This window comes from Mugil cephalus, chromosome 4 (genome assembly GCF_022458985.1).
Source record: "Mugil cephalus isolate CIBA_MC_2020 chromosome 4, CIBA_Mcephalus_1.1, whole genome shotgun sequence".
Taxonomy (NCBI): Eukaryota; Metazoa; Chordata; class Actinopteri; order Mugiliformes; family Mugilidae; genus Mugil; species Mugil cephalus.
In genome coordinates, this window is record NC_061773.1 from 9154842 (window position 1) to 9176776 (window position 21935).

General features: G+C 41.2%; 2 protein-coding genes across 3 annotated transcripts; one reads left to right on the forward strand and one right to left on the reverse strand.

The window, feature by feature from the left end:
• The first annotated feature begins 473 nt into the window (after positions 1-473).
• Positions 474-4745, forward strand: ddit3 (DNA-damage-inducible transcript 3). Its single transcript, XM_047582374.1, has 4 exons — positions 474-626; positions 2035-2097; positions 2584-2792; positions 2961-4745. Exons 3-4 carry the CDS (start codon positions 2637-2639, stop codon positions 3738-3740), a joined length of 936 nt encoding a protein of 311 aa, XP_047438330.1. The 5' UTR covers positions 474-626; positions 2035-2097; positions 2584-2636; the 3' UTR covers positions 3741-4745.
• Positions 4744-21886, reverse strand: mars1 (methionyl-tRNA synthetase 1). Of its 2 annotated transcripts, XM_047582371.1 has the most exons (22): positions 21636-21886; positions 20044-20134; positions 19292-19370; positions 18857-18988; positions 17581-17656; positions 17116-17300; positions 16431-16540; positions 15408-15524; positions 14897-15100; positions 13524-13725; positions 12544-12618; positions 12196-12366; positions 11438-11533; positions 10558-10675; positions 10137-10350; positions 8746-8877; positions 7951-8055; positions 7479-7674; positions 6824-6895; positions 6533-6559; positions 6111-6227; positions 4744-5500 (listed from the first exon to the last, which is right to left on the reverse strand). In XM_047582371.1, the coding sequence occupies exons 1-22, from the start codon at positions 21736-21738 to the stop codon at positions 5351-5353; spliced, it is 2772 nt and encodes a 923-aa protein (XP_047438327.1). In that variant the 5' UTR covers positions 21739-21886; the 3' UTR covers positions 4744-5350. The 2 variants fall into 2 exon arrangements, with proteins under 2 accessions (XP_047438327.1, XP_047438328.1); XM_047582372.1 differs by lacking the exon at positions 6533-6559.
• Positions 21887-21935: the final 49 nt, after the last annotated feature.

Genomic DNA, 21935 nt, shown 5'->3' on the forward strand with positions numbered 1-21935 from the left:
ATTTTTTTTTTATAACCACGATAAAGCAAAATCGATTCATCCTTTGTGTCCCGGAAACAAACAATTCTTCGACATTAGATATCCATGCATATATGTATATTTTTAGATTTTTGTTAGAGCCAACACTGTTTAATAAAACATGTTCTGATTCTGCTGGTGTTATCCCCAGCTAGAAATTGGTTGCCAAGCATTGCATCATTCCTTTCATGTGACTCCCATACGCCCCAAATTCGTCCTGGCCGTCTTATGACTGCATCACAATTGCTGCTCGTACAAACTATACAGGCCAGTGAGAACAACCAGCTAAGGCAACATTTGGCCCCACCCAGGTGTGATTCCGGCCACCACATTGGATGTCGCCAAGGAAAAGATCTTAAGTCCGCTCTTCTGATTGGACCGACGCGACGTCAGTCATCCACATCCATGTTAGGTTGTGGTAAGACTAGCTTCCCATGCATAGTTCGGTTGGCCTCTCCCTCAATATAAACACCACCGGGAGTTTCCGTAAAATCACATTCTGCCGTCAAGACTGAACAATGGTTAACATGAGCTATCACCAATTTTTACTAAAATATCTACATTCGAGTTTAAGACAGTCGAGAAGGCGAGCGAATAAAAGAAAAAGGGTAAGTGGATGTTCTTGTTAGTAGTGTTGGCTTATAGTTTGTCGATGTTTTTTGGTGTTTATGGGTGTCACTTCTCTTGAAGTGGTTGGGGTGTAGTGGAAAGAATTTTTTTTATCTATTTTTTGGCAGATATCCCGGTGCAATTTTTAGAGTAACAGCTGTTTTAATCAATCATAATGGACATCTACTTGTTTTATGCGTTTGGTTTGCTGAGTTGACAAAGCTCATACGGACTTCTAAGCTAGGAAGTTTGGATGTTTTGACCGCTGACCGTGCCCAAAGTCTCAACGTGATTTTTGACAATTTTGTTGCAACTCAGAATTTTAGGTGTCATTCATTTTAAACACTTTTGACACATTTTATCATGTCTACTTTTTAGCGCTTGACAGTAACTGTTAACTAATGGAGCTGTCGATTGGAAATGAAACGGCTTTTATTTTTGTTTCCTGAATTTTTACAGAAGACTTTGACAACGACGTTCAGAGTACCTATAAGCATCTTAATTTATATTTTGAGACGTTTGCAACTAATTTTACAGGCGTTTATATTATGTTGTTCCTTTTCCCAACCCATTATTATTTTCTTTCTCGGTTTCCTTTTGTTTCGCCCATTCCTGCTGCTGGACTTAACATTTCCATGACGTAATTGTCTTGGCTTACAGTGGACATGCAGCCCAACTAAAACACAAAAATATACAACTATCGAACATAAAATAGTAATTTTAGGAGGGGAAAAAAATAAGCGTTTGATTTGCCGATTTAAGGTTTTTAAATCCGGCATGTCCACGGTCCCTTGGGAAGTTTGACATTTGACACGTGACGTCTAAATAAGGAGGATTTCTTTATTATTGTGTAACTTTACATTAGTGATTGAAGGTTGATTATTTCACGACAAGGGAGAACGGTGACGATCCTTATTTGTTTTATGTACAAGCTTCAAATCCAGTCGTTTCGATATCTATTGTCAAGCAATGTGTGTTCTTCCTTGGCATTTAATAAAAGCAGAGCGGACTATCAGACCTGGGGAGATTCATGCCTCTCCTCGTCGTTTTTTAACCACTTGTTTATCGATCCTAACCTGTTTTGAGGACCGTAAAAAGCAGGGGGCGCAGTGGAGAACATGTTGGTCTTTGTTTACAATGGTTATGTGACAGGAATTTTATTGCTTTATCTATTTTTGTTCATGATTTTCTCCAAATTTGGATCATTTTCATTTAACTGTATTCTTATCACTCTCCATATCAAACATTAATGCTGCTGTTCGGAAGCCCTTTGCTCCCACTCTAGACTCGCTCTACATTTGAACAAATCATCATTTTGATTCTGAAATCTCAGCAAATTTCAGGTGTGAGAGGAAACATTTGAAGCATTTATTTAGCACTGACCTATGTGATGCCCTTTTCTTTCAGAATTGTTGGGACAAGCTATCTCCAACAAATTGGCAGACTTGATTAACAGAGACTTTTTTAAAGGTAAATTGGACTTCTCATATTTGACATTATGCATGTTTGTGAAGATCTCTTTTTACTTTTAACGTTCAGTTTAAGTAATATGGTTCTTTATGCATTTTTTTTTTTTTTTTTGCAACTTTATGTTATGAACATTTTTGTTTTGGTGCAGTACAATCATTTCCTCACTTAGTGTCACTGTTATCCTGTTTTACAATTAAGTGGATTACACAATATACTGTACTTTAATGCTCACTTTATCATGGAGTGTATGTAGTAATTATGAAGAAAAAAGGCTGGTTGCATCATTTTCAGCTGGTACACACCTTCCTTCATTCATGTACACTCAACATCTAAACTAAACCAGTTGCAGAACAGTGACGATTAAAATGAAGGTGGAGTTATTGTGACGTGTCAGTCATCTAACGTGCAGCTGCTTTGCACTCTTTCCTTTATCTTTCTGGTTTGCCGTCCCTCCTCGATCTGGTGGCTGCCCCCCGCCCCCCTCAGGTCCAGTGTGAACCGTGTGGCCGAGTATCTGTGCTTTGCGACTGATTGGCGAGATGACTGCCGAGTGGCTACACCTGCCCCCGCCATACCCCCCTGGTGTGGGGCCGTTGTATGGTGCAGAGTTGGAGGCGTGGTATGAGGACTTGCAGGATATTCTGGGCTCCGACACGGGAGGGGCAAAAGTGGCACGTGCCCCCACATGCACCGAGGTCAGTACTTTGGAGAACCAAATGGGTGTCACACCCACGATGAATGTGAGCGTTTTTGCATGTAGTAGTTTCTATGTTTTTGATTCATATACGAAGTAATGTTAAATGTATCGGCGCTGTGATATAAGACATGTTTTAAAAGGCGACATTTCTGTTTTGCGCTTGTAGAAAGAGCCGGAGTTTCTGGATGTTCTGGAGAGTTGTTCTCTGACATGGCTGACTGATGGAAGCCAGACGTGGAGCGAGGGTGTCCAGAGGGCGACAGAGGAGATCCACAGCACCCAGCCTCTGCATCACACCTCATCATCGTCCTCCTCTTCCTCCTCCTCCTCCTGCATGAGTCCAACCGTGGCAGAAGAGAGGCAGGTGGAGGCTGAGAGCGGGAGAAGTGGCGATAGCTCGACGGGAGGCGGCAGTGACTTGCTGCCTCCAGAGTTCTTTGAGCTGCTGAGTGATGGAGGGATGGGAATGATGGATCAGAGCGGAGCAGTGATCAGCAGTGGCTATTATTACCACCACCATCAACACCACCAGGCTAATAATGTCCATCCTGCATCTCCCTCAGCCAGCGAAGAGGAACTGCCTTGTGTCCCCGATTCTCCATCCTGCTCCTCTTCAGCCTCCCAGTCACCATCCCAGAATTGTTCTTCTCCCTCGTCACCTGTCCCTTCCCCCTCTGTATACCCGCCCTCCCGCCTGGGAAAACGCAAGAGGACCACCAGTGAGAGAGCCAACGGTGCCTTGTCCTCTTTTGCCTCCTCCACACAGCGCTCATCTTACTCGTCTACCAAAAAGAGTCGCAAAGAACGAGAGCAGGAGAACGAGAGGAAGGTACAGGAGCTGACAGAGCAGAATGAACGACTGAAAGCAGAGATTGAAAGGTTGGGGGAGGAGGTGCAGAGGACACGAAGAGCTCTGATTGAGAGACTAGTCAACACCAGGAAGTGAAGGGGGAAAAAAGAAAGATAGGATGGAAGACTAAAAGATGATAGGTCCTACAGAATTGGAATAAGCAATGGTTGGGAAAGGTCTAGTGTGGGGATCATGAAATGCCTCTTAGAGAAGAATGAAAACCAAAGATACATTTTTTAAGTGAGAGGATGATTGAAACAGGCAGACAGGTAAAGATGGCAAGAAAGAGGAAAGTGATGAAAGTCAAGACAATGAAGGGTATAGAGAGAAGGGGCTGCAACAGCATTGCGGCAAATAAAAAGACACAGCATGTAAAATGGAGAACAGACAGCTCTAAGTGCTAATCATGCAGTGATTTTGATGAATGTCATATTTAAAGAATGCCTAACCTCTTCCATCAACATGGGATGGCAGAAATAACAGTTACGAGCGTCTGATGATGTGCATGTAGGACAGAAAGGAACTTACTTCAGAGAGTGCATTTCTTGTCATCCTTTCCCACCATTTTGCAATAAATTGTAACGTTTCCTTTAAGGGCTGCAATCTGGCTATCAGAGATTATTTGCCCCAATATGTGGAGAGTTTAGGAGCTCAGGAAAAGTTTGAAAGTGCCCATTGCAGTGTGAGTATGAGAGAATGTTTTTGTTTTGGGGATTAAATTCATTAGCTTTTCTTACTTTTGTATAACCACTGGCTTGTGTGTATGTGTATTTAGATGAAGCAAGTAAGACCCGGCTATACTTTCTAAGCTGACCTTTTCTATTATTATCGGAATTAGCGGTAGACTTATTAAGAGTGGTTCTACCCTTATTAACTATTTTTTATACAATGCTGTATATAAAATTGTACTGTAATGGCTTGAACTGTAATATGCCAACATATCCATTGTTATTTTCCCATTGTACTCACATAGATTGTTAATCGTAGAATAATATGCATGGCTTTTTTATTACAGACTGCATCAAATTCATGTATTTTACCATATTGTTTATTTACTCATTCATTGTAATCCCAAATTTGCAATAAAGAAAACAAAATGTGCAATTTTAGTCACGTATGTTTATTACTTTTTTCATATGACTTGCGGCATCATATACATATTTCGTAGAAAATAGTGTATACCAGAGATATTTGAGAAATGGGGAAGGAGAACAATTTAACTTATTATTTTATTATTATTCAGTTTATTATGGATCTAAAAGGGGGTACTTGTAGCAAAAAGAAATAGAAAAACAAAACTATTTTCCAGAGGATATTAAAAAAAAAAAAAAAAAAAACATCTTGGATGCGCAACACACACCTTCCACCGCTCATATCATATGCTGACTTTATCACAGGGAGAGTATAAAATCAGTTTCTTTTGGTGTAGGGATTTGGAAAAATCCCTCCATTCTGTAGCTGTATTCATTTGACTCTCTCTTTGTGTGTTTTCATTTCCCCGTCGGCCTATCCAGCATTTCATTAGTCCTCAGTGCCAATACCACATTGTCTTAGATCCTGTCACGGCTTTGCCTTAAGCTAATACCCTCATCCTCATCTCTCTCTTAGTGTACATCTTGTTCCCATTCTCTACTATCATACCTCTAACCATCTCCGCTTCCCCTTCCTCCGACTCTTCCTCTAGCCTCCATCTTTTTTTGCCAGTCTCACTTCTTCTTGCCCTTCTGAGGTGCAGGCTCAGGGCTCTTCCCCTCAGCGAGGGCCAGCTGTTTCTTCAGGTCCAACAGTTTGGCCACCTCTGCTGTGACCACAGCCTTCTCCGCTTTCTGGGCTTTGAGTGCGCGAACCTTTTCCCCCTGAGATAAACAAGATGACAGCGTTTAAAAGATTTCTCACAGCGAAATTTGTCTTGGATTAAACACTTTGTCGTGATGTCATTAAAAAACAGCAAGCGATTTACTAAAGCGTCAAATTGTGAATTTGAGATTGTACGCTTCTTTCTGCGTTTTGAAATACTGAGAAATAAGATTAGATTTCCAAATATTTAAAAGCCATATTTATCGTAGAAACTAATAGACAATTTAAAGACAATTATTTTTAATCAATTTACCCGAAACCTACTCACAAAAAAATAAATTTCCAAAAAGAAATACAGACTAAATAAAGATTTTAAAAACGGCCGATACTCGTTTTGGAATTTTTTTTTTTCGCGGGCGCAATTCGCTTTATGAAGAGAGCGTTATTTTATATAACAAAAGATCAACTGTATCTGCTTTACTATCCAGTTAAAGACTAAAGAAGACTTAAGAGTGAAAAAAAAAATGTAAAATAAAATTAATTTTGTTAAGAGTTACTCAATTAACTGGTTTAACGACAAATTTCTGATTCCAAAGCGTCGTTAAAATGTAAGAAGTGCATTTGCTTTTGAAGGCTTAGTGGTGCGTTGGTGCCAGTCAGAAATCTAACCTGCTCAGCCACAGCCTGTGTGAGCTGCTTGGCTTTCTCCGGGTCCGCTCTGTTCTCTGTCGCCACCTCAGCTGCAGGAGAAGCTGGCGCAGCAGCAGGCTGAGCGCTCGCAGCGTTCTGAAGGTTCAAACAGACGGATGAAGATGTTTGAATTTCAGGCGTTTCAACGGTTATTATTCCTACCGACCTCTCACTTCAATTTCAGACAATAACACTCATCACTCAAAATGACGAAGGGATTTTATGAGTCACGGCGCGTGAATGGACACTGAATCACACTGGATATATATATATTTATATATATATGGGTAGAAATGAAAAATATGAGGGCGTTAAATTATCAGCTAGTGTTAGTGAAGGCATGCGTTGGCACAGCAACACCGGTCCGGACGGACTCTTCACAGACAAATACCACTCAGTACCTTCTTTTGAGTTGGTTCATCTTCGGGCTAGAGGCGAGAAGGTTTAGAGAGGGATTATTTTCCTCCGATGGATGTGTGATCCATAATATATACATTTACAGTTTGCACTCTTAAAAATTAAATCGAGTTCAAATTCTTAGTGATGACGATGGTTTGACAGACCGTGAACGGTCAACAGACATGCGTCATCAATAATTTCTTATTTCATTATTCATAAATGGTGAACCTATATACGCAGACGACCTGACTGAACTCAGTCACAGACCCTTAAACATCATGAACATCAAATACCTGCTGTCCGCCAAATCTCTTCTTCAAAGACTCAATCTGGTCCGCCTCCAGTTTCTGGAACAACGGGCTGACCTGCAAATGGAGCGGGTGGGCAGAAACGATAAAATAAGTAAATAAATAAAAATAATATATATGTATATATGTATAAATATATGCAAGAATTTTCAAAAAGTTTCCAATTGTCGATTCAGCCCCAGGCCAGTGCAGCAGAAAGTTTCACCTGGGGGCTCTGTGCTCATCTTTGAACAAAGAAAATTATGCGTGTAGATAGCCGAGTATGAGAGTTTCAACGATGATCGCCACTCTTGAATAAAACTCAGCGCTCGTAGATAAGGCTACGATTCATCGTACATCTCTTTGTCTGGAAACCACAGTTTTTAATCAAATGCAGGCTGCTGCGCACAGGTTCCCACAATTAGACCTAAAGGGACAAATGGCCCGAGAGAAACTTGCAGTTTGCTCGAAGGCTGCGGCCTCCAAACACAGTCTGGGCTATTATTGTTGAGTGTGGGTATGTGTGTGTGTACACGACAATATCCTCAAGAGTACTGAAATACTGACGGATTGTTGCATCCTCGTTGTATCACCCACAGTCAACCTACGCGAGGTTTGAGCGCGTGCGACCCCGCGTATCGCACGTCCAGGTCGTACTCACCCTGCCGATGCGGTGGCCGGCTCTCAGGGCGCACACGAAGCTGCCGCTGCCTTGGAGCATCGTATCTATGCACGACTGAGGGGCATTGAGTTGATCCCGGATGATCTGGCTGACTGCTGGCATATACGGAGAGAGCATCACCGACAGCAAGCAGGCGATGTTCACGGAGACACCAGTCACTGTGCCCGCACGCTGCCTGAAGGAAAGAGACGGACCAGTCAGTTTGACACATCATGAATGAAAATGTTTTGGCTAAACTTATAATGGGCAGGATTTAAATCCTCATCACTAGGTCGCTACTTCAAATATTTCCTTCTAAGAACTGATTTTATTCAGCTGAACTTGCACTAAACTAAATCAGAGTTAGTCAACTGAGTCCTTTGACAACGGGTTAACGGTCATTTCTGTTTCAATGAGAACTTGCGCGTTTGACTCTTTGTGCGACGCTACACGCTGGTCAAGGCCGCCTCACCTCTCCGTGTCACCTCCCTTGATATTCTTCCAGGGTTCATTGACCTGAATGTACTGGTTGCCATGGCGAGAGATGTTCAGGATGTGTTTCAAGGCGTCGCGGATTCTGGTGAAGAGAATTAGACGAAGGAAAAACAGGTGGAAAAATATTAGGGCATCTTACAACCACAACCCACGACACGGAATCCACTTCAGCTTACGTCCAAATAGGATACAATTTCAGATTTAACATTAAACTAAACCAAAGATTTACAGGTTTATTTTTTAATATATATCAATTTGAATTAGACAAACTGAATTTAAGAATTTTATAATTACAATTTTACATTTTAAAGGTGATTTCAATTAAATAAAAAAAAATGAATGCATTCTAATATTAGACTCTAAAGACAAGATTTGTCTTCATGAAGAGGGAAAATAACTGAAAAAGACATTGATTCAACTGTGGTTTCATGGTAAATTACTTTAATTAATTTAATTGTGTTGTGACACACGTTTCTGTTATTTTGACAGAGGACTCGGCTAAATAACAGAAACACTTTTCTGCCCAATTCAATCCAGTGTGACGGAATGACAAACTACATCCTCCAAAATGACCACACAGTTAAATGACCACCTTTCATCATAAACTCAACATTATAACCTTCATGGAGAAGGATTTAGTGCAGGGCCTTTGTATTAGAATGCATTTGTTTTCACTGGTGCTCCCAATTAAATGCAAAGCGAGTGTAAACTTCTGTCTAAATGTGATCACGCCGTCTGAACCGCTGCATGTATACGATTCATGTGTTCTCACTTGACTTTGTCCATGAGCTGGATGTACTGCTGCAGCTCCCAGCCCACCAGAGCCAGGAGCTTCTTATCTTCCTGCTGTAGCTCCATCGCAGGCACGCAGCCTTCAAAGAACTTAGTGACAAACATGCCGGCTCTGGAGGAGAGAGGGGGAAGAGGCTTTGAATAAAACAGATGAAAAACAGAGGTCAGAGAAACATGTTGGAGCAGAGACACGAAGGCAGCGAGAGGAAAGCGGGAGCGGGAGCAGAATGAGGGTTACTTGACTTGCTAATTGTTTATAAATTATAGATTTTGTTGCCGTATGTAATACAGTGCTCTTCCAGTGTAAACTAACACGACAGTGCGCTGCATCAATGCACTTCACAGCTCTAAATTGTAGCTGTGGAACAAGCGATATTTGATATGAGTTTGATGTGTACATCAGGAGGATGTTCATGCTGAGAAAGTTTTGTCATGTCTGATGCAACATGCTGTTCTATATTTTACGCATCTCTGAGGAAAGTCTGGCCGACCAAAACGCTGGGGCAAGAATGTCAAATTCCTAATGTGTATGTTCTGTTTGTTTTACTCTTCTAATTCATGAAGCAGGTTTCTACTGTTAAACACAAACAGACTTAACCATTTAGGTTTGTCTCACTATAACTATGAAAACGCTTTGGTTTAACAGCGGACAGCCCAGAAACATCTATAAAACTGGAAACGCTGATATAAGATGGACACGCTGCCACTAATGATGTAGCGTTTCAGGGATCGGATCCGGGCTAGGACGGAATTTCTTTTCTGAAGCAGAATACGTTCTACCTCCAGCACCTTAGGCTGGATGCAATCTACAAGATATTTTTGAACCAATTAGGCATCAGCGTTGCTGCCCGAGACCAATTTTGAAGATCAAGGTACTTAGGAAAAAAACTGCTGAGAAAAATCTTTGATGTGGGATTTAACCCTGATCTTTTAAAAATCATTTGAGGCGATGTAATTGGGGCTAAATTACGCCATCCCAAACAAATTTAGAAAACTAGGGTGAGCCTCTTGTAATAGTTACTGCGGTAACAGACTTTTTTTTTTTTTTTTTTCCCAATGAGTACAACAATCTGAAAACTTAGTTGCTAATTGGACTGGGTGACGGTTTTGCTGCATTTTGTTTTCTGAGAGAAACTTAAGAATAAAGTTTGAGCAAGTTGAAGTCGATTGCCCCATTTTTCTTTCCATTAGTGACTGATTATCATCATAACAATTACAATTAAATAGATTATAACAAAAAAATCAACCTTACAGCACAATGGTGCAGGTAAGCTTGTTATTTCAAGCCAGTTCTGAGGTGGGTTCTTGTCTCTGCGGATTTGTTAATTACATGAAGAAATTAGGGATTAGTTTTAATTCTCAACTACCAACCTGTTGATGAAGTTTCCCAGGTTGTTGAGCAGCTCGGAGTTGTTCTTCATAGCCATGTCGGCCCAAGAGAAAGCTGAATCCTGTCCCTCTGGACGCACGTAGAGGAGGTAGAATCGCCACACATCAGACGGGATGCCCGTGTCCTTTGCCATGTCTCCGAACACACCCACGCCACGGCTCTTGGAGAACTTCGTGTCCTCGTAATTCAGATATTCTGAGGGAGAAGTCAAAACACAGGTTAACGTAAAAGCCCTCGGCCAAAATACATAATCAGTCTGACAACACGGCGTTCTTTGTGCCATTTGTGTGTTCTTATAACGATTTTAAGCCATCTGGTGTGAACATCTATGTCAGCCAAAAAGACCTGTCACATGAGTAATTATTCGACGGGTGCAATCAGTCAATCACAATAAGTGCTCACCAGTGGCAACGAGGTGATTGACAAGGGTGTAGTTGTCTTGGGCTCCCAGTAGGGAGCATGGGAACACCACACTGTGGAACGGCACATTATCTTTGGCCATGAAGTTGTACAGCTCCACCTGGTGGCAAAGACACAACGCTGCACTGTGAGATGACATCATATTAGATCATCATGAGATCATCCAGTTCAAAGAGGACTTATCAGCTCTCCCCAACCCCCATCTCTCCCTCTCTTTACAAATACATGGCATCACACACTCATAACAGGGACTCAATCCTGGGGCTTTAGTTGGAGAAAGATGAGATGAGTCAGTGAGAGTGAAGAAGATGGTGATGCTTATGAGAGAAAATGCCAGACTTTTTGCTATAAGGTTTAAGGTCTGTTGTTGTTCATCTGATTGAAAGAGAATCCACAGTTGTTTCATCTTCGACACTTGTCACTTTATGTGTAGCAATTAAAATGTCAGACTCAAATGTATACACAATACGTCAAGTGTTTTTCCCGTCCATGTTAAACGGAGGAGAGCATCACCAATAACAGAAATCTAAAACACATGATCGTGTTGAGACCTTTATCTCTGAGTAACACAATTCGGACAGAAGTAACGGTATAATGCTTTCACTGCACTGCGTGTAAATTATAACCGTTGGTGTAGAACTGAATGTTAAACTCATTCATTATCAATGAAGTTTCTTTGTTCGATGTCAGGGTCATGTGGGGCTGGTGGGTGAAAAAGAGCAGATGGAGCAGTAAAGAAGCAGCAAAGAAGCAACCAGACCGTTTCTGTGCTGTAAAGACGACAGAAATCAGTGTCGGGCTTGAGCATCACTACTTTGTGTGGCTCGTGTATTTTGACACGGTGTGGGCTGGCGGCTGGTACCTGATGAGGATTCTTCCACCATTTTTCCCATTTGTCAGTGTAGTTGGCGGTAATGGACAGATAACCGATGGGGGCGTCAAACCACACGTAGAACACCTGCAGAGACAGAAAGACCGTTCGTTAAAGGAACCAATTAAGGTTGACATGAGAAGGAGCACGAGTAAATACTGTAGCATTAACTCAGGCATTAATGTGGAAGAACATTTCTGCAGCAGGTAATTGAGTGCTGTTAAAAAGTACTTTGCATTTTTACCCACTTCCCTAAGCTCAGGTACACTAGTGAAATAAATGCATTCTAATATATAATATATTCTAATATATAATAGTCTACACTAAATCGCAGCTGCATGACTGTTATAATGTAGTTGTATGATGTAGTTTATGTGAAACAAAGCAAAGATGGTAATTTAACTGTATGATTGTTTTGGAGGAAGCTGTTTGTGGTGCTGTTATTTAGGCCAGCTCACTGGGTGAATGGGTTTGTCAGACGTGTCATACAACAGTCAATTCAATCGTACCACGAACCACAACCTCTGAAATGAAAGCACAGCGGAAAAAACTCTGTTTTTTAACAAATGCTGACTTTTAAAAAACTAGAATGTATTTATTTTCACTATCGGACCTAATTACCTTCCCCAACAGCAGGGAGAATTGAGCGGGCCACTTATCTTTTACACGTTATGAGCAAATACAAAACTAAAAGGAGACTACAGCTGTAATATGAACAGTGATGTGCATTATACGTGACAACCGCAGACCTTCTCTTTAAAGTCAGGGTGAGGCACTGGTGTTCCCCACTGCAGGTCCCTGGTGATGCAACGAGGTTTGAGTCCATCTCTCAGCCAGGAGCGGGTGATCTGTTTGGCATTTGCTGTCCAGTCTCCTGTGCTGGTTGACTTGTCCAGCCACTGCTCCAACTGACTTTCTAGCTGCGTGAGAAAAACAGGGAGAATGCAAATGCTGCCAAAAACACCCAATGTCTAAACCCTAAACCACAGCTTTAGAAAGCATGAAGCTGTTACAGCACTGGATTATAATGCGCCTTTCCCAGTGACCAAAGAAACAATGTATAAGTGAAAAACTGCAGTGCAGTGTGGGAAGCATACCTTTGGCAGGTCCAGGAAAAGGTGTTTGGAGGAACGAATGATGGGAGTCCGCTTGCAGACTTTACACTGTGGTTCCTGGAGGGGAACATTCGTCAGCACCGATCATTATTCATTTAAGAAGAATTTAAGCACTTATGCAATTATAAATGTTATACATGTGTTACAGGGAACATTATAGACACCATTCCTCAAGTATAAAGAGAAGACATTGCACTTGATATTTATTTTTTCAGGGAAGAATAAAAGTGAACAGCCTCTGGTGTTTCCTCACCTACGATAGTGTTTCCACAGTTCTTGCTCTTGTTTTAATGAATGCTGCTCTTATTTGTAGTGCTTCACAGGTTATTAAATTGCGTGTCTGTGTGTGTGTGTGGGTGTGTGTGTGTCTGTGTCGGGCAGAGTTGGGCCACATTTTGTATGAAAAGTGCGACACAAATAAAGTCTGATCGACTGATTGAACTCCAACATCTCTGCCAACTTTTCAGAATGTCTTTTTTTTTAAAAAATGCGCTCGCATGCTAGTTTCACAGCCGCACATATTTTTAGTGTTTCCTGACTAAACAGACATTTAAATGAACTAAAGATCTTGATAAGCGGCAAACATTTGGCAGCTGATAAAATCAGTGAGAGAATAAAATTAGTTAAGTTTATTTAAGTTTTTGATGAAGTTGACACAGTGTCATGAGACTATTAGAGTTCTAGCTGCCGGTAGAGACACTGTTTGCTACAGGTCTGATGGTGTGAAGAGACAAAGGAAGGTTTGCACAGACTCTAATCTTTTTATCTGCAGGTTTACTGTTCCAACAGCTGCAACCACTTGAAGTCTAACATTACTGTCTACATAAGAACCGTATATACCTGGGGACGTTCTACTTTCCCTCACCATCGCTCTCCGTGTAATCGCCAGAGACAGATCATGACAAGCCTCCACTTATCCTCCGCAATTACTTGAGATGCACAGCCTGCTCCTCAGAACTCACCCTGAGCTCCACAGCGTTGATGAGCCGCCCACATTTGTCACACTGATCACCGCGAGCTTCTGGGTAGCTGCAGTGTGGACAGATGCCTTCCACGAAGCGGTCGGCCAGGAAACGCTGACAGCTTTCACAGCGTAGCTGCTCCACGGTGTCTTCTACTAGGAAGCCGCGCTCGTGGAGTCGCCAGAAAATATTCTGAGCTATCCTGAAACCAGATGAAAGAGGTTGGTTGGAAGACCTTTGTTGGTTTGTAAGTGCGATACAAGACCGAAACGGCTCCTGTCTTAAAAGTAAACAGACGGAGGCTTACGTGGGAACTGACCAACCCTTATCAAGGGTTCAACGGAAAAGAGTTTGAGTTATGGATTTGGTAAGAAAAATATGTAGTAAAATGGTATGAAAAACAAAGAAGACAGTCATCTTTGGTTGGAGTATGGTAATCTAAAACCTGAGACCTACATCCAAACCACTCATGAATCAAGAAAAAAGTCTCTAATCTCTGGGGTGTTTTCATTTCCAAAAGAACATGGTGCTGGCGGTGCACAGTGTTTGATGCTTTTTATATAGTCCTTTATCAAAGCAAAGGCCTATAAACAAGAGTTTTTATCTCTGTAATCCTTTTTGAAATACAAGCAAAAAAAGGTTTGCTCTAATCTTATCTGAAAAGATGTGTAATGCATTTTTATCCCATTTCCCATTTTAGTACAAGCCAGTCCACATGAATTATTTAAACGTCAATACAAAAAAACAATCCGAGACCATCAGCACAGTGATAAGAAATAAAACTCTCTCTCCATTACTTTCTACGCTTCAATACTTCCATGGAAGCACAATCCATGATTCTGAAACAAAAAATGAGTAGTTTAAATACATTTTACTCTTACTCTGGCAATACCTCGGCATTACTTTTCTTTTAAAATCTTGCTTTTGGGAAATGATGCAGCTTCTTAAATAAATACAGGCGCACTACTCCACTGACTTTTTTTCAACTGTTAGAAGAATAGAAAGTATTTGTTAACCCCTGGGAAGTCAGCAGTAGTAACCTACATATCCCACAGTCATGCTCTATAATCTACGAGATTAAGAAGAATTTACGGTGGACGGGGCTGAACATCCACGCCAGTATGCACGGCAAGATTACACTAATCCAATGTTATGTAAAGCGTATAGTAATCATATGGAAGCACGTTTGTCCTCATGCTACATCAGATCTCGATGCAACTCAGGACACGAGTCTTGAAGCCTTTTTTTTTTCTTACGACTGGACACTCTATACTGTATTTAATTATAAGCTTGTTTCTTGAAAGAAAAATTGTGTTAAAGTACCACCAGATAACACTAGACACTGGTGGCGCCACACAGGCCAACACACTCACTCGGTCTGCTTCTCCGTGGTGGTCCTGCCAAAGAAGTCGAAGTCGACCTGGAACCATTTGTAGATGCTGGAGTGAACAGCGTGGTACTTATCGCAGATCTGCTGCGGTGTCAGGCCCTCCTCTCTGGCCTTGTTCTCTGTAGCTGTGCCGTACTCGTCTGTGCCACACACAAACAACATGTTCCAGCCTCGCAGGCGCCCATACCTAGAGGAGTAGATTGACAGATGGAGATGGAGAGGGGGAAGACACAAAGACGATGTGTCAAAAGCAAAAAATAAATAAAAAAAACGAGGGAAGGAGAACGAATGGAGTTATACAGTGCTGTCCATCATGTAATGTGACATTATGTGATGGACAGTTTCATTTTAAACTCTACGTACCAGATGTTCTACGTTTCTAAGTTCTGAATATAAAGAGTGTTTGCTGCCAAGTAAAATGTTTCGTACACCATTATCTATCCCTCTGAGTGTTGTACACAGAAAGGACTGAGAAGACAAGTTTCAACTCCCACCTTGAGAAGACGTCAGCACTGAGGACACAACCAATGATGTTGCCCAGATGGGGGACATTGTTGACATAAGGCAAAGCACTGGTCACCAGGATGTTTCGCCTGCCCTCCTGTGGCAAACTGATGGAAACAATAAACAGAAGTGAATGTGAATCTGCTTTATTATAACCCCTGTCCAGATTCTCCTCGTGATCAAGCTCATGTGTTGAGTCTTTATACACCGATCAGCCACAACATTGAAACCACCCAACTTTGAAATGTTTGTTTTGATTTCTTTTTTTCTGGGAATCCTGAGGCCTGGCATGCATGCAGCTGTTACTTTGAAATCTACCACCACCTGAACACTGCTGCAGATCAAGCTGACCTTCCAACCTGGTCCCATATGTTCCCCAGCTAAGCGGCAGACACAAACACGGACATCCACGTGATGCATGTGGTTAATGAACCTTCTTCCACAACGAGGTGGTCCAGTTCTGACGCTCACATGCCGACTGTAGTTCAGCGGTGTGTGTTCTAACACCTTTTTATCTGAACAAGTATGAACTTTTTCAGCAACATGACCTTAAGTAGCTGTTGGATTGGACTATCTGGGCCTATCAGCCTTCACTCCCCACATACATTAAGCCTTGAGCCCAATGTCCCTTTTGCCGGTTCACTGCTATTGGGCCATTTTTGATTGTCTTTGGAACTATGTTAAGTTTAAGTAAAAAGAACTGAAGTTCTGGAGATAAAGCGTCGCTCTTTGAGTCAGAGTCCAAATGCTGCTTCCAACACATTGAGTTTGAGGACAAAATGTTGCCTAGCTGTCTAAAATATGCGGTTGCGTGATAACCAGACAATCAGTCTTATTCACTTCCCCTGCCACAATGTTATGGCTGATCAGTGTATACAGCACGTTAGATGAGACTTACCAGAAGCACTCTTCAAAATATGCTGTACACATCTAAAAACAAGCACGTATCTCCACTCTGCATATGACTATCTCCCTAAGGTATTGAGTGTAAAATATGACTTTTACTTGCTTACATTGGGTGTTGTCTGCTTGTAGCGACAGGGTCGGTGTTCAGATCCTTCCTCCATGTGAGAACAGCTGCTTCCATTTCCTCTTCTGAAACAAAACGCTCACTTTCTTCGCACTAAACAAAGACACAGAGAATCATTAGATTGGATTTAAAGCAGCATGTAAGGTTAGCAATGTCCACACACAGATAACTGTAATCTCTTTTCTACACATTCTGCTACTACCTCTGACTGCTTCTACTAAATTTGACTGACACAGTTTGAATTCTCTCATGCTTACACAAGACACAGTGCAGAGGGTAAAGAAATGCTGCATGTCCTATATCCTCACACAGGTGTCAATTTAGCTTAAACTGAGCCAAATTAACTCTCACTTGGAGACTGAAGCTCGGACAAAGAAGTTTATTTTAAGTGGGCTGAATTAAAGCCACACTACAGCACAACAGAGACACAAAATGTGGGGAAAGAAGTGTCTGACAAAATGTGTCATAACAGCTGTTTTGTTTGTGGCAGCACATCTACAGTTTTAAAAAAAAACTTAAAAAAAGACGACGGATCTTCCCTTTAAATCTCACACGTACATGTTTCTTGAGGCAAACGCACATGTGCACTCAGGCACTTAAGTTCCTTCGAATCCATATTGTTCAGTACTGTTTAAGCCTAATAGTTATTCTCATGATCTAGCAGATACCTCAGCAGGGTTGCTGTTGCATGGCTGTGTGTCTCTGCACTGGCTGCTCTGAGGGGCAGGCTGCCTCTGCATGTAGCTCTTCATGCCCTGCAGGCCTTTTCCCTGAAGCACTTTCTGAGCAGCAGGCAGACAACCGCGCACAGAAGTCACACGGTCAAACCAGGCTTTCAAAGACTTGTGTTCACCTGAAAGAAAGACAAGGAAATTGAATGGAGGGAAAATGTTACAAACCGATAAGGAGTCTGAAAGGTTGTAGAGCAGACCTTATACATAAAGATACAGACAACGATGAGAGAACGAGGGAGTAGATAAAGAACATCTCAAGATAAAATAGTGGGATAGTTGGTAAATTATGAAAAACAATCATTTAATAAAGCAAAAGGCGAAGGAACGAGAAGAAGAGAAGGCTGGTTCATAGATGAACTCTATGTCCATGGCTAATAAATCATTTCTGTTGGTACTTACCAACTGTTAGTGAAGGTTCAGACAAAACAGGGTACAGTGCAGCCCACAACACAACATCAGCAAGTGAAACAGCTTCCTGAAACACAGCACAATTAAAAATAACACAACTTTTAAGCAACTAACACACATACTCTATTAAAAACCTGACACAACACAAAAGAGGGACTCAGAAGGAGGGCATTTAATCTTCTACATCACACAATCATGCAGAGGACTCATTATGGCAAGTCCGTTTTGTGCGCTAAATATGGACTGTATGTGCCGCTGTAACTGCTTCACCGTGTCTGTTTACCAGAAAATGTACCAGATGAGGCACAGCAGAAGTGTTCAAACAGGCTCTAAAAATAATAATAATAATGCATTGGTTTTATATAGCACCTTATCATAGACGCTCAAAACGCTTTACAATTGATTGCATTACTCATGCGTTCGCACAGTCACACCCTGGTGGTGGTGAACTACCCCAGTAATCACAGGGCAGGGTGATATAAATGTGGCTGCCAATCCATGTCTACAGCCTCTCCAGCTGCCACCAACATCCCTCACTCACAATCATACACTAGTGGAGTTCACACTGGGAGCAATGTGGTTTAAGTGTCTTGCCCAACGACAGAATGGGGATAGGGCGGAATCGAACCGCCAGCCTTTCGGTCATTGGACGACCACTCTATTTATATTATTCAAATTTTTTTCCTTGACTCGTATTCTTATGTCTATGTTTGGTCACATTTATGTTCTCTGTCATCGTGAGACTCTTGGACAAAACAATTTCCCTGCAGGGATCAATAAAGTGATCTTGAATCTTGAATCTCACTCAAAAACCTTTGGTAAACTAGTGAAAACTGATACATTCTAACAGAACAGTCCTGCACTAAATTCCCTTGATGACTGTTATAATGTTCAGTTCATCCTGAAACAGTGTCAGAAAAACTGTCTGATCATTGTGGAGGATGCAGTTTGTGATGTTGTTAAACACTTAAGTGTTTTTGTTATTTAGCCTAGCCCACTGACTAAGATGGGTTTGTCAAAATAATATGGACGCAATACAATAGCACTACTAACAACAGCCTCCAAAACGAAGACACACTATATAGGATCAGCAGCTCTCTAATTTATTTATTATAATACCATAACCTTCATGAAACAAAGATTTAGAGCAGGACTGTTGTATTAAATTTATCTATTTTCACTGGTTAGCCAGAAAACTGGCAAGTGAGTACACGTGGTAAATGAACAATCACTGACAAATATAAAAACCAAACAATAAATACTTTACCCCAGTAAGATATAGCACGCTCCCCTTGCTCAAGCTTTGGTCCAAGACATTTAGGGGGCCCTGGAGGACCTTGGACACCTCAGAACCCTTTCCCTGCAGCACTGCCATGTGAAGAGCCTGCAGCAGTGCAGGCTGTGCAAAAAAAGACAAAACAGAGGTTCATTACAAGTGACCAGGTCACATCAGATCAAACAGTATCCAAAGAGTTTAAACAGTTAATTTCCTTGAATCATGCACAGGCAATACAGATCTGTTTCTTAGCCTTGGATTCTGTTCATTGTTCTTTTAGAGCCACAGTTTAAATCATTTAGCTGTGTTGAAATATGTCTGCTCATGCAACAGACTGAAGCATGGCAATTCTGTACAAGAGGATGTACAAAATCCATAAAAACAGTCCAATAGACGGTACGGTCTGTTCATTTATGTAGAGCTTACCTGAAGATCTCTGGCCTCCCATTCCAGCCACTGATTGCAAAGGTCACTGGATTCTTGTCCGTTTACTTCAAACAGGTATCTAAGGTGTTAAAAAATGATGGGAAACAGAAGGAGCTGCTGTCAGTGTTTCAGCTCATTTAGTGTTAAAAGGGAATTTGTGCCAAACACATGAAACACAAATACATGGCTCACCAAACATACTGTGTACATGTACCACCTCCAACAGGTAGACTGTCTATATGTCTCCAAATGTAGATGCAGTATAATACAAATTCACATATTAGTCATAAAATTATATAGTTCCACCATTACTATATATATATATATATATATATATATATATGATTATATGATTATCTTGGTATAGTCATATAAATCTAATTATACAATTGTCATTAAGATAAACTTTTACCTTTAATAAACTCTACCTAAGCACATTTTTGAAAAAAAGTGCAAAACATATGGTAGTCTTGATTTTATCAGCCCAAGAACTGAAACACTTATTTCAGAGATTTCTTTTGCCAACCTAAAAGAATAAAAATTAAGGAAATTTACCTAATTGATGGAGATCATAGTATTAAAACCTGGAAAATAAGCCCAAACATATCTTATGGCTACCAAGGTTATTAGTGTTTTTTTGTTTGTTGGTGAACAGACTCTTGGTGATTTGAGGCAGCAATTAACATTCACGTCAAACTGGCCCCGGCATTCATAACTAGCCGAGCACAAAGGTCTATGTACAGTCTACTGACCTGCAAATGGCATTGGCACTGAATAGGTGTAGTCCGCTGGGCAGGAGCAGAGCTGGCAACGCTGGACGGCTAAGGAAAGGCACCACGTTTTCTGAGATTGAAAAAATTAAATGATTTAGATAATGCAGAATAAAATGCTCACTACAGCACACAAGCCTATTTCAAGTTAGACGGGTTCCCCTTGTGTTTTGTTGTGTTCTGTTATTAAGACTTACTAGATTTAAGGAGATCTGGACAACGTTTTATGGTTACTTAGCAGACACGATTATACCATATTCACCTGCTTAAATGAGCGATATTCCATACTTGGCAAAATACTGACAAAATATTAAAGAAACCAGTGCTATCAACATCTTACTACACTGTACAGCTTGGATAGGTCACATCTTGTTAGGCACAATTTTGTGTGCTGGTCCATGATGTTCCTATTTATTCACAATTATCGTCCACATCTCAGCGAGGACTAGCACACATCTGGGATCAGACCATGAGTCCAAAGCCGGGATGCATCACCATTTCATCAAAACATAATTTCTTTATGCAGCAGCTTTCAGGTGATTGGTCGTTGACAAACTGGAGGCAAAACAAAATTGTATGTTTTGCTCAGTTTACTGTTATTTATTCTGTAAATATGGCACAAGAATTTCCTTTTGCATTAAGTACGTTCTATCTTAACTTATCGTATCCGAATGAGTTTGGCCAGTACCTGACAAATACAAGTATTCTATTATTGGATTAGTATTGGATGTGCGCACACACAATTAGTAATTTGCTCAAAATCACCTTGCCGTGATTTCTGACGCCCTCTGTAACTGAGGTAGGCACTTCCTTTGGTAAACACGTTTTCAGGTTTTAGGTCACTGGTTACCAGGCCTGGCTTTTGGTTGGTGGTTGTTTGGTTTTTCTTTTTTAAGAGGAGCCGATCCTGCTCGGCAAGTTTAACCTGCATGTGCAAGTCAAGGACCAATAACTAGCAGGTTCAGGTACACTGGAGGCACTTTCTATGCTCAACAATCAAAAAGTAAGGTGACTGAAATTAGCCCTGAAATTCTGCATGTCATGTATAATTCCTAACCTTTTTCTATGGTTCAAAAATAATATGAAATATTTAAGAAAACACACCTGCTATTCATATCTAGATCGCCCATTTCATGTCAAACCATTGGACTAAAAATAACATAGTTCCACAAACTAAATCCAATCCAAACAAAAATGTGATACTGTAGTACACTGTACCTGAGGCTTTGCTCTGCTAAACAAAGGCGTCATGAAGCTTCCGCATGTAAACTAACAATACTAAAACAAGACAAACAAAGGAGCGATGTGCAGTTAAGAGTATTTTCTAGCTGTTTCTCAGATACCGATGGTGTCCATTCATCGTTGACTGACACTGACAGGCAGATGCCACTCACTGAAGGCTAGTTTTACAGCTAGCTAGTTATTACACAGCTACAATCAATAACTACAGCAAAAATTCAGCTCAAACTTGACAAGACTAAATCAAATATTTAGCCAAGGCTGGTTTTTAGGAGACGACAGCTGTTGGTTGTCGCATTTCATGGACTAATGTGAAGCTAATCATGCTTTCTTACCTTCGTGGTTGACATACTGAACGTCGCACTGAACTCCTGTCACTTCCACCGCAACTAACACCTTGAGACAGTGCGGGTTACCTTCACTTACGAACAGCTTCATGTGGCCGTTGGCAACTATTCCGCTATAAAACAAAACAAACACCGGGTTTAATTTTTGTTACTTTAAAACAATGCAAGCTGCTTCTGGTAGTAACTTTGCCGGCGAGTGCTGCTCTCCACGCTGATGCAAGTCGGATCTGTTAAAAATGGCGGCGTTGTAGTTTTACGACGGCATCAGCGTCCGCCAGGTTGAAAGAG

Coding starts and splice junctions, on each gene's coding strand:
- mars1 (XM_047582371.1), bottom strand. CDS start 21,738: ATGAAGCTGTTCGTAAGTGAAGGTAACCCGCACTGTCTCAAGGTGTTA. Junction 20,135..21,635: donor TCAGTATGTCAACCACGAAG/GTAAGAAAGCAT, acceptor TTTCAATCTCAG/AAAACGTGGTGCCTTTCCTT. Junction 11,534..12,195: donor ACCCTGACTTTAAAGAGAAG/GTCTGCGGTTGT, acceptor CTGTCTCTGCAG/GTGTTCTACGTGTGGTTTGA.
- ddit3 (XM_047582374.1), top strand. CDS start 2,637: ATGACTGCCGAGTGGCTACACCTGCCCCCGCCATACCCCCCTGGTGTG. Junction 2,793..2,960: donor GTGCCCCCACATGCACCGAG/GTCAGTACTTTG, acceptor TTGCGCTTGTAG/AAAGAGCCGGAGTTTCTGGA.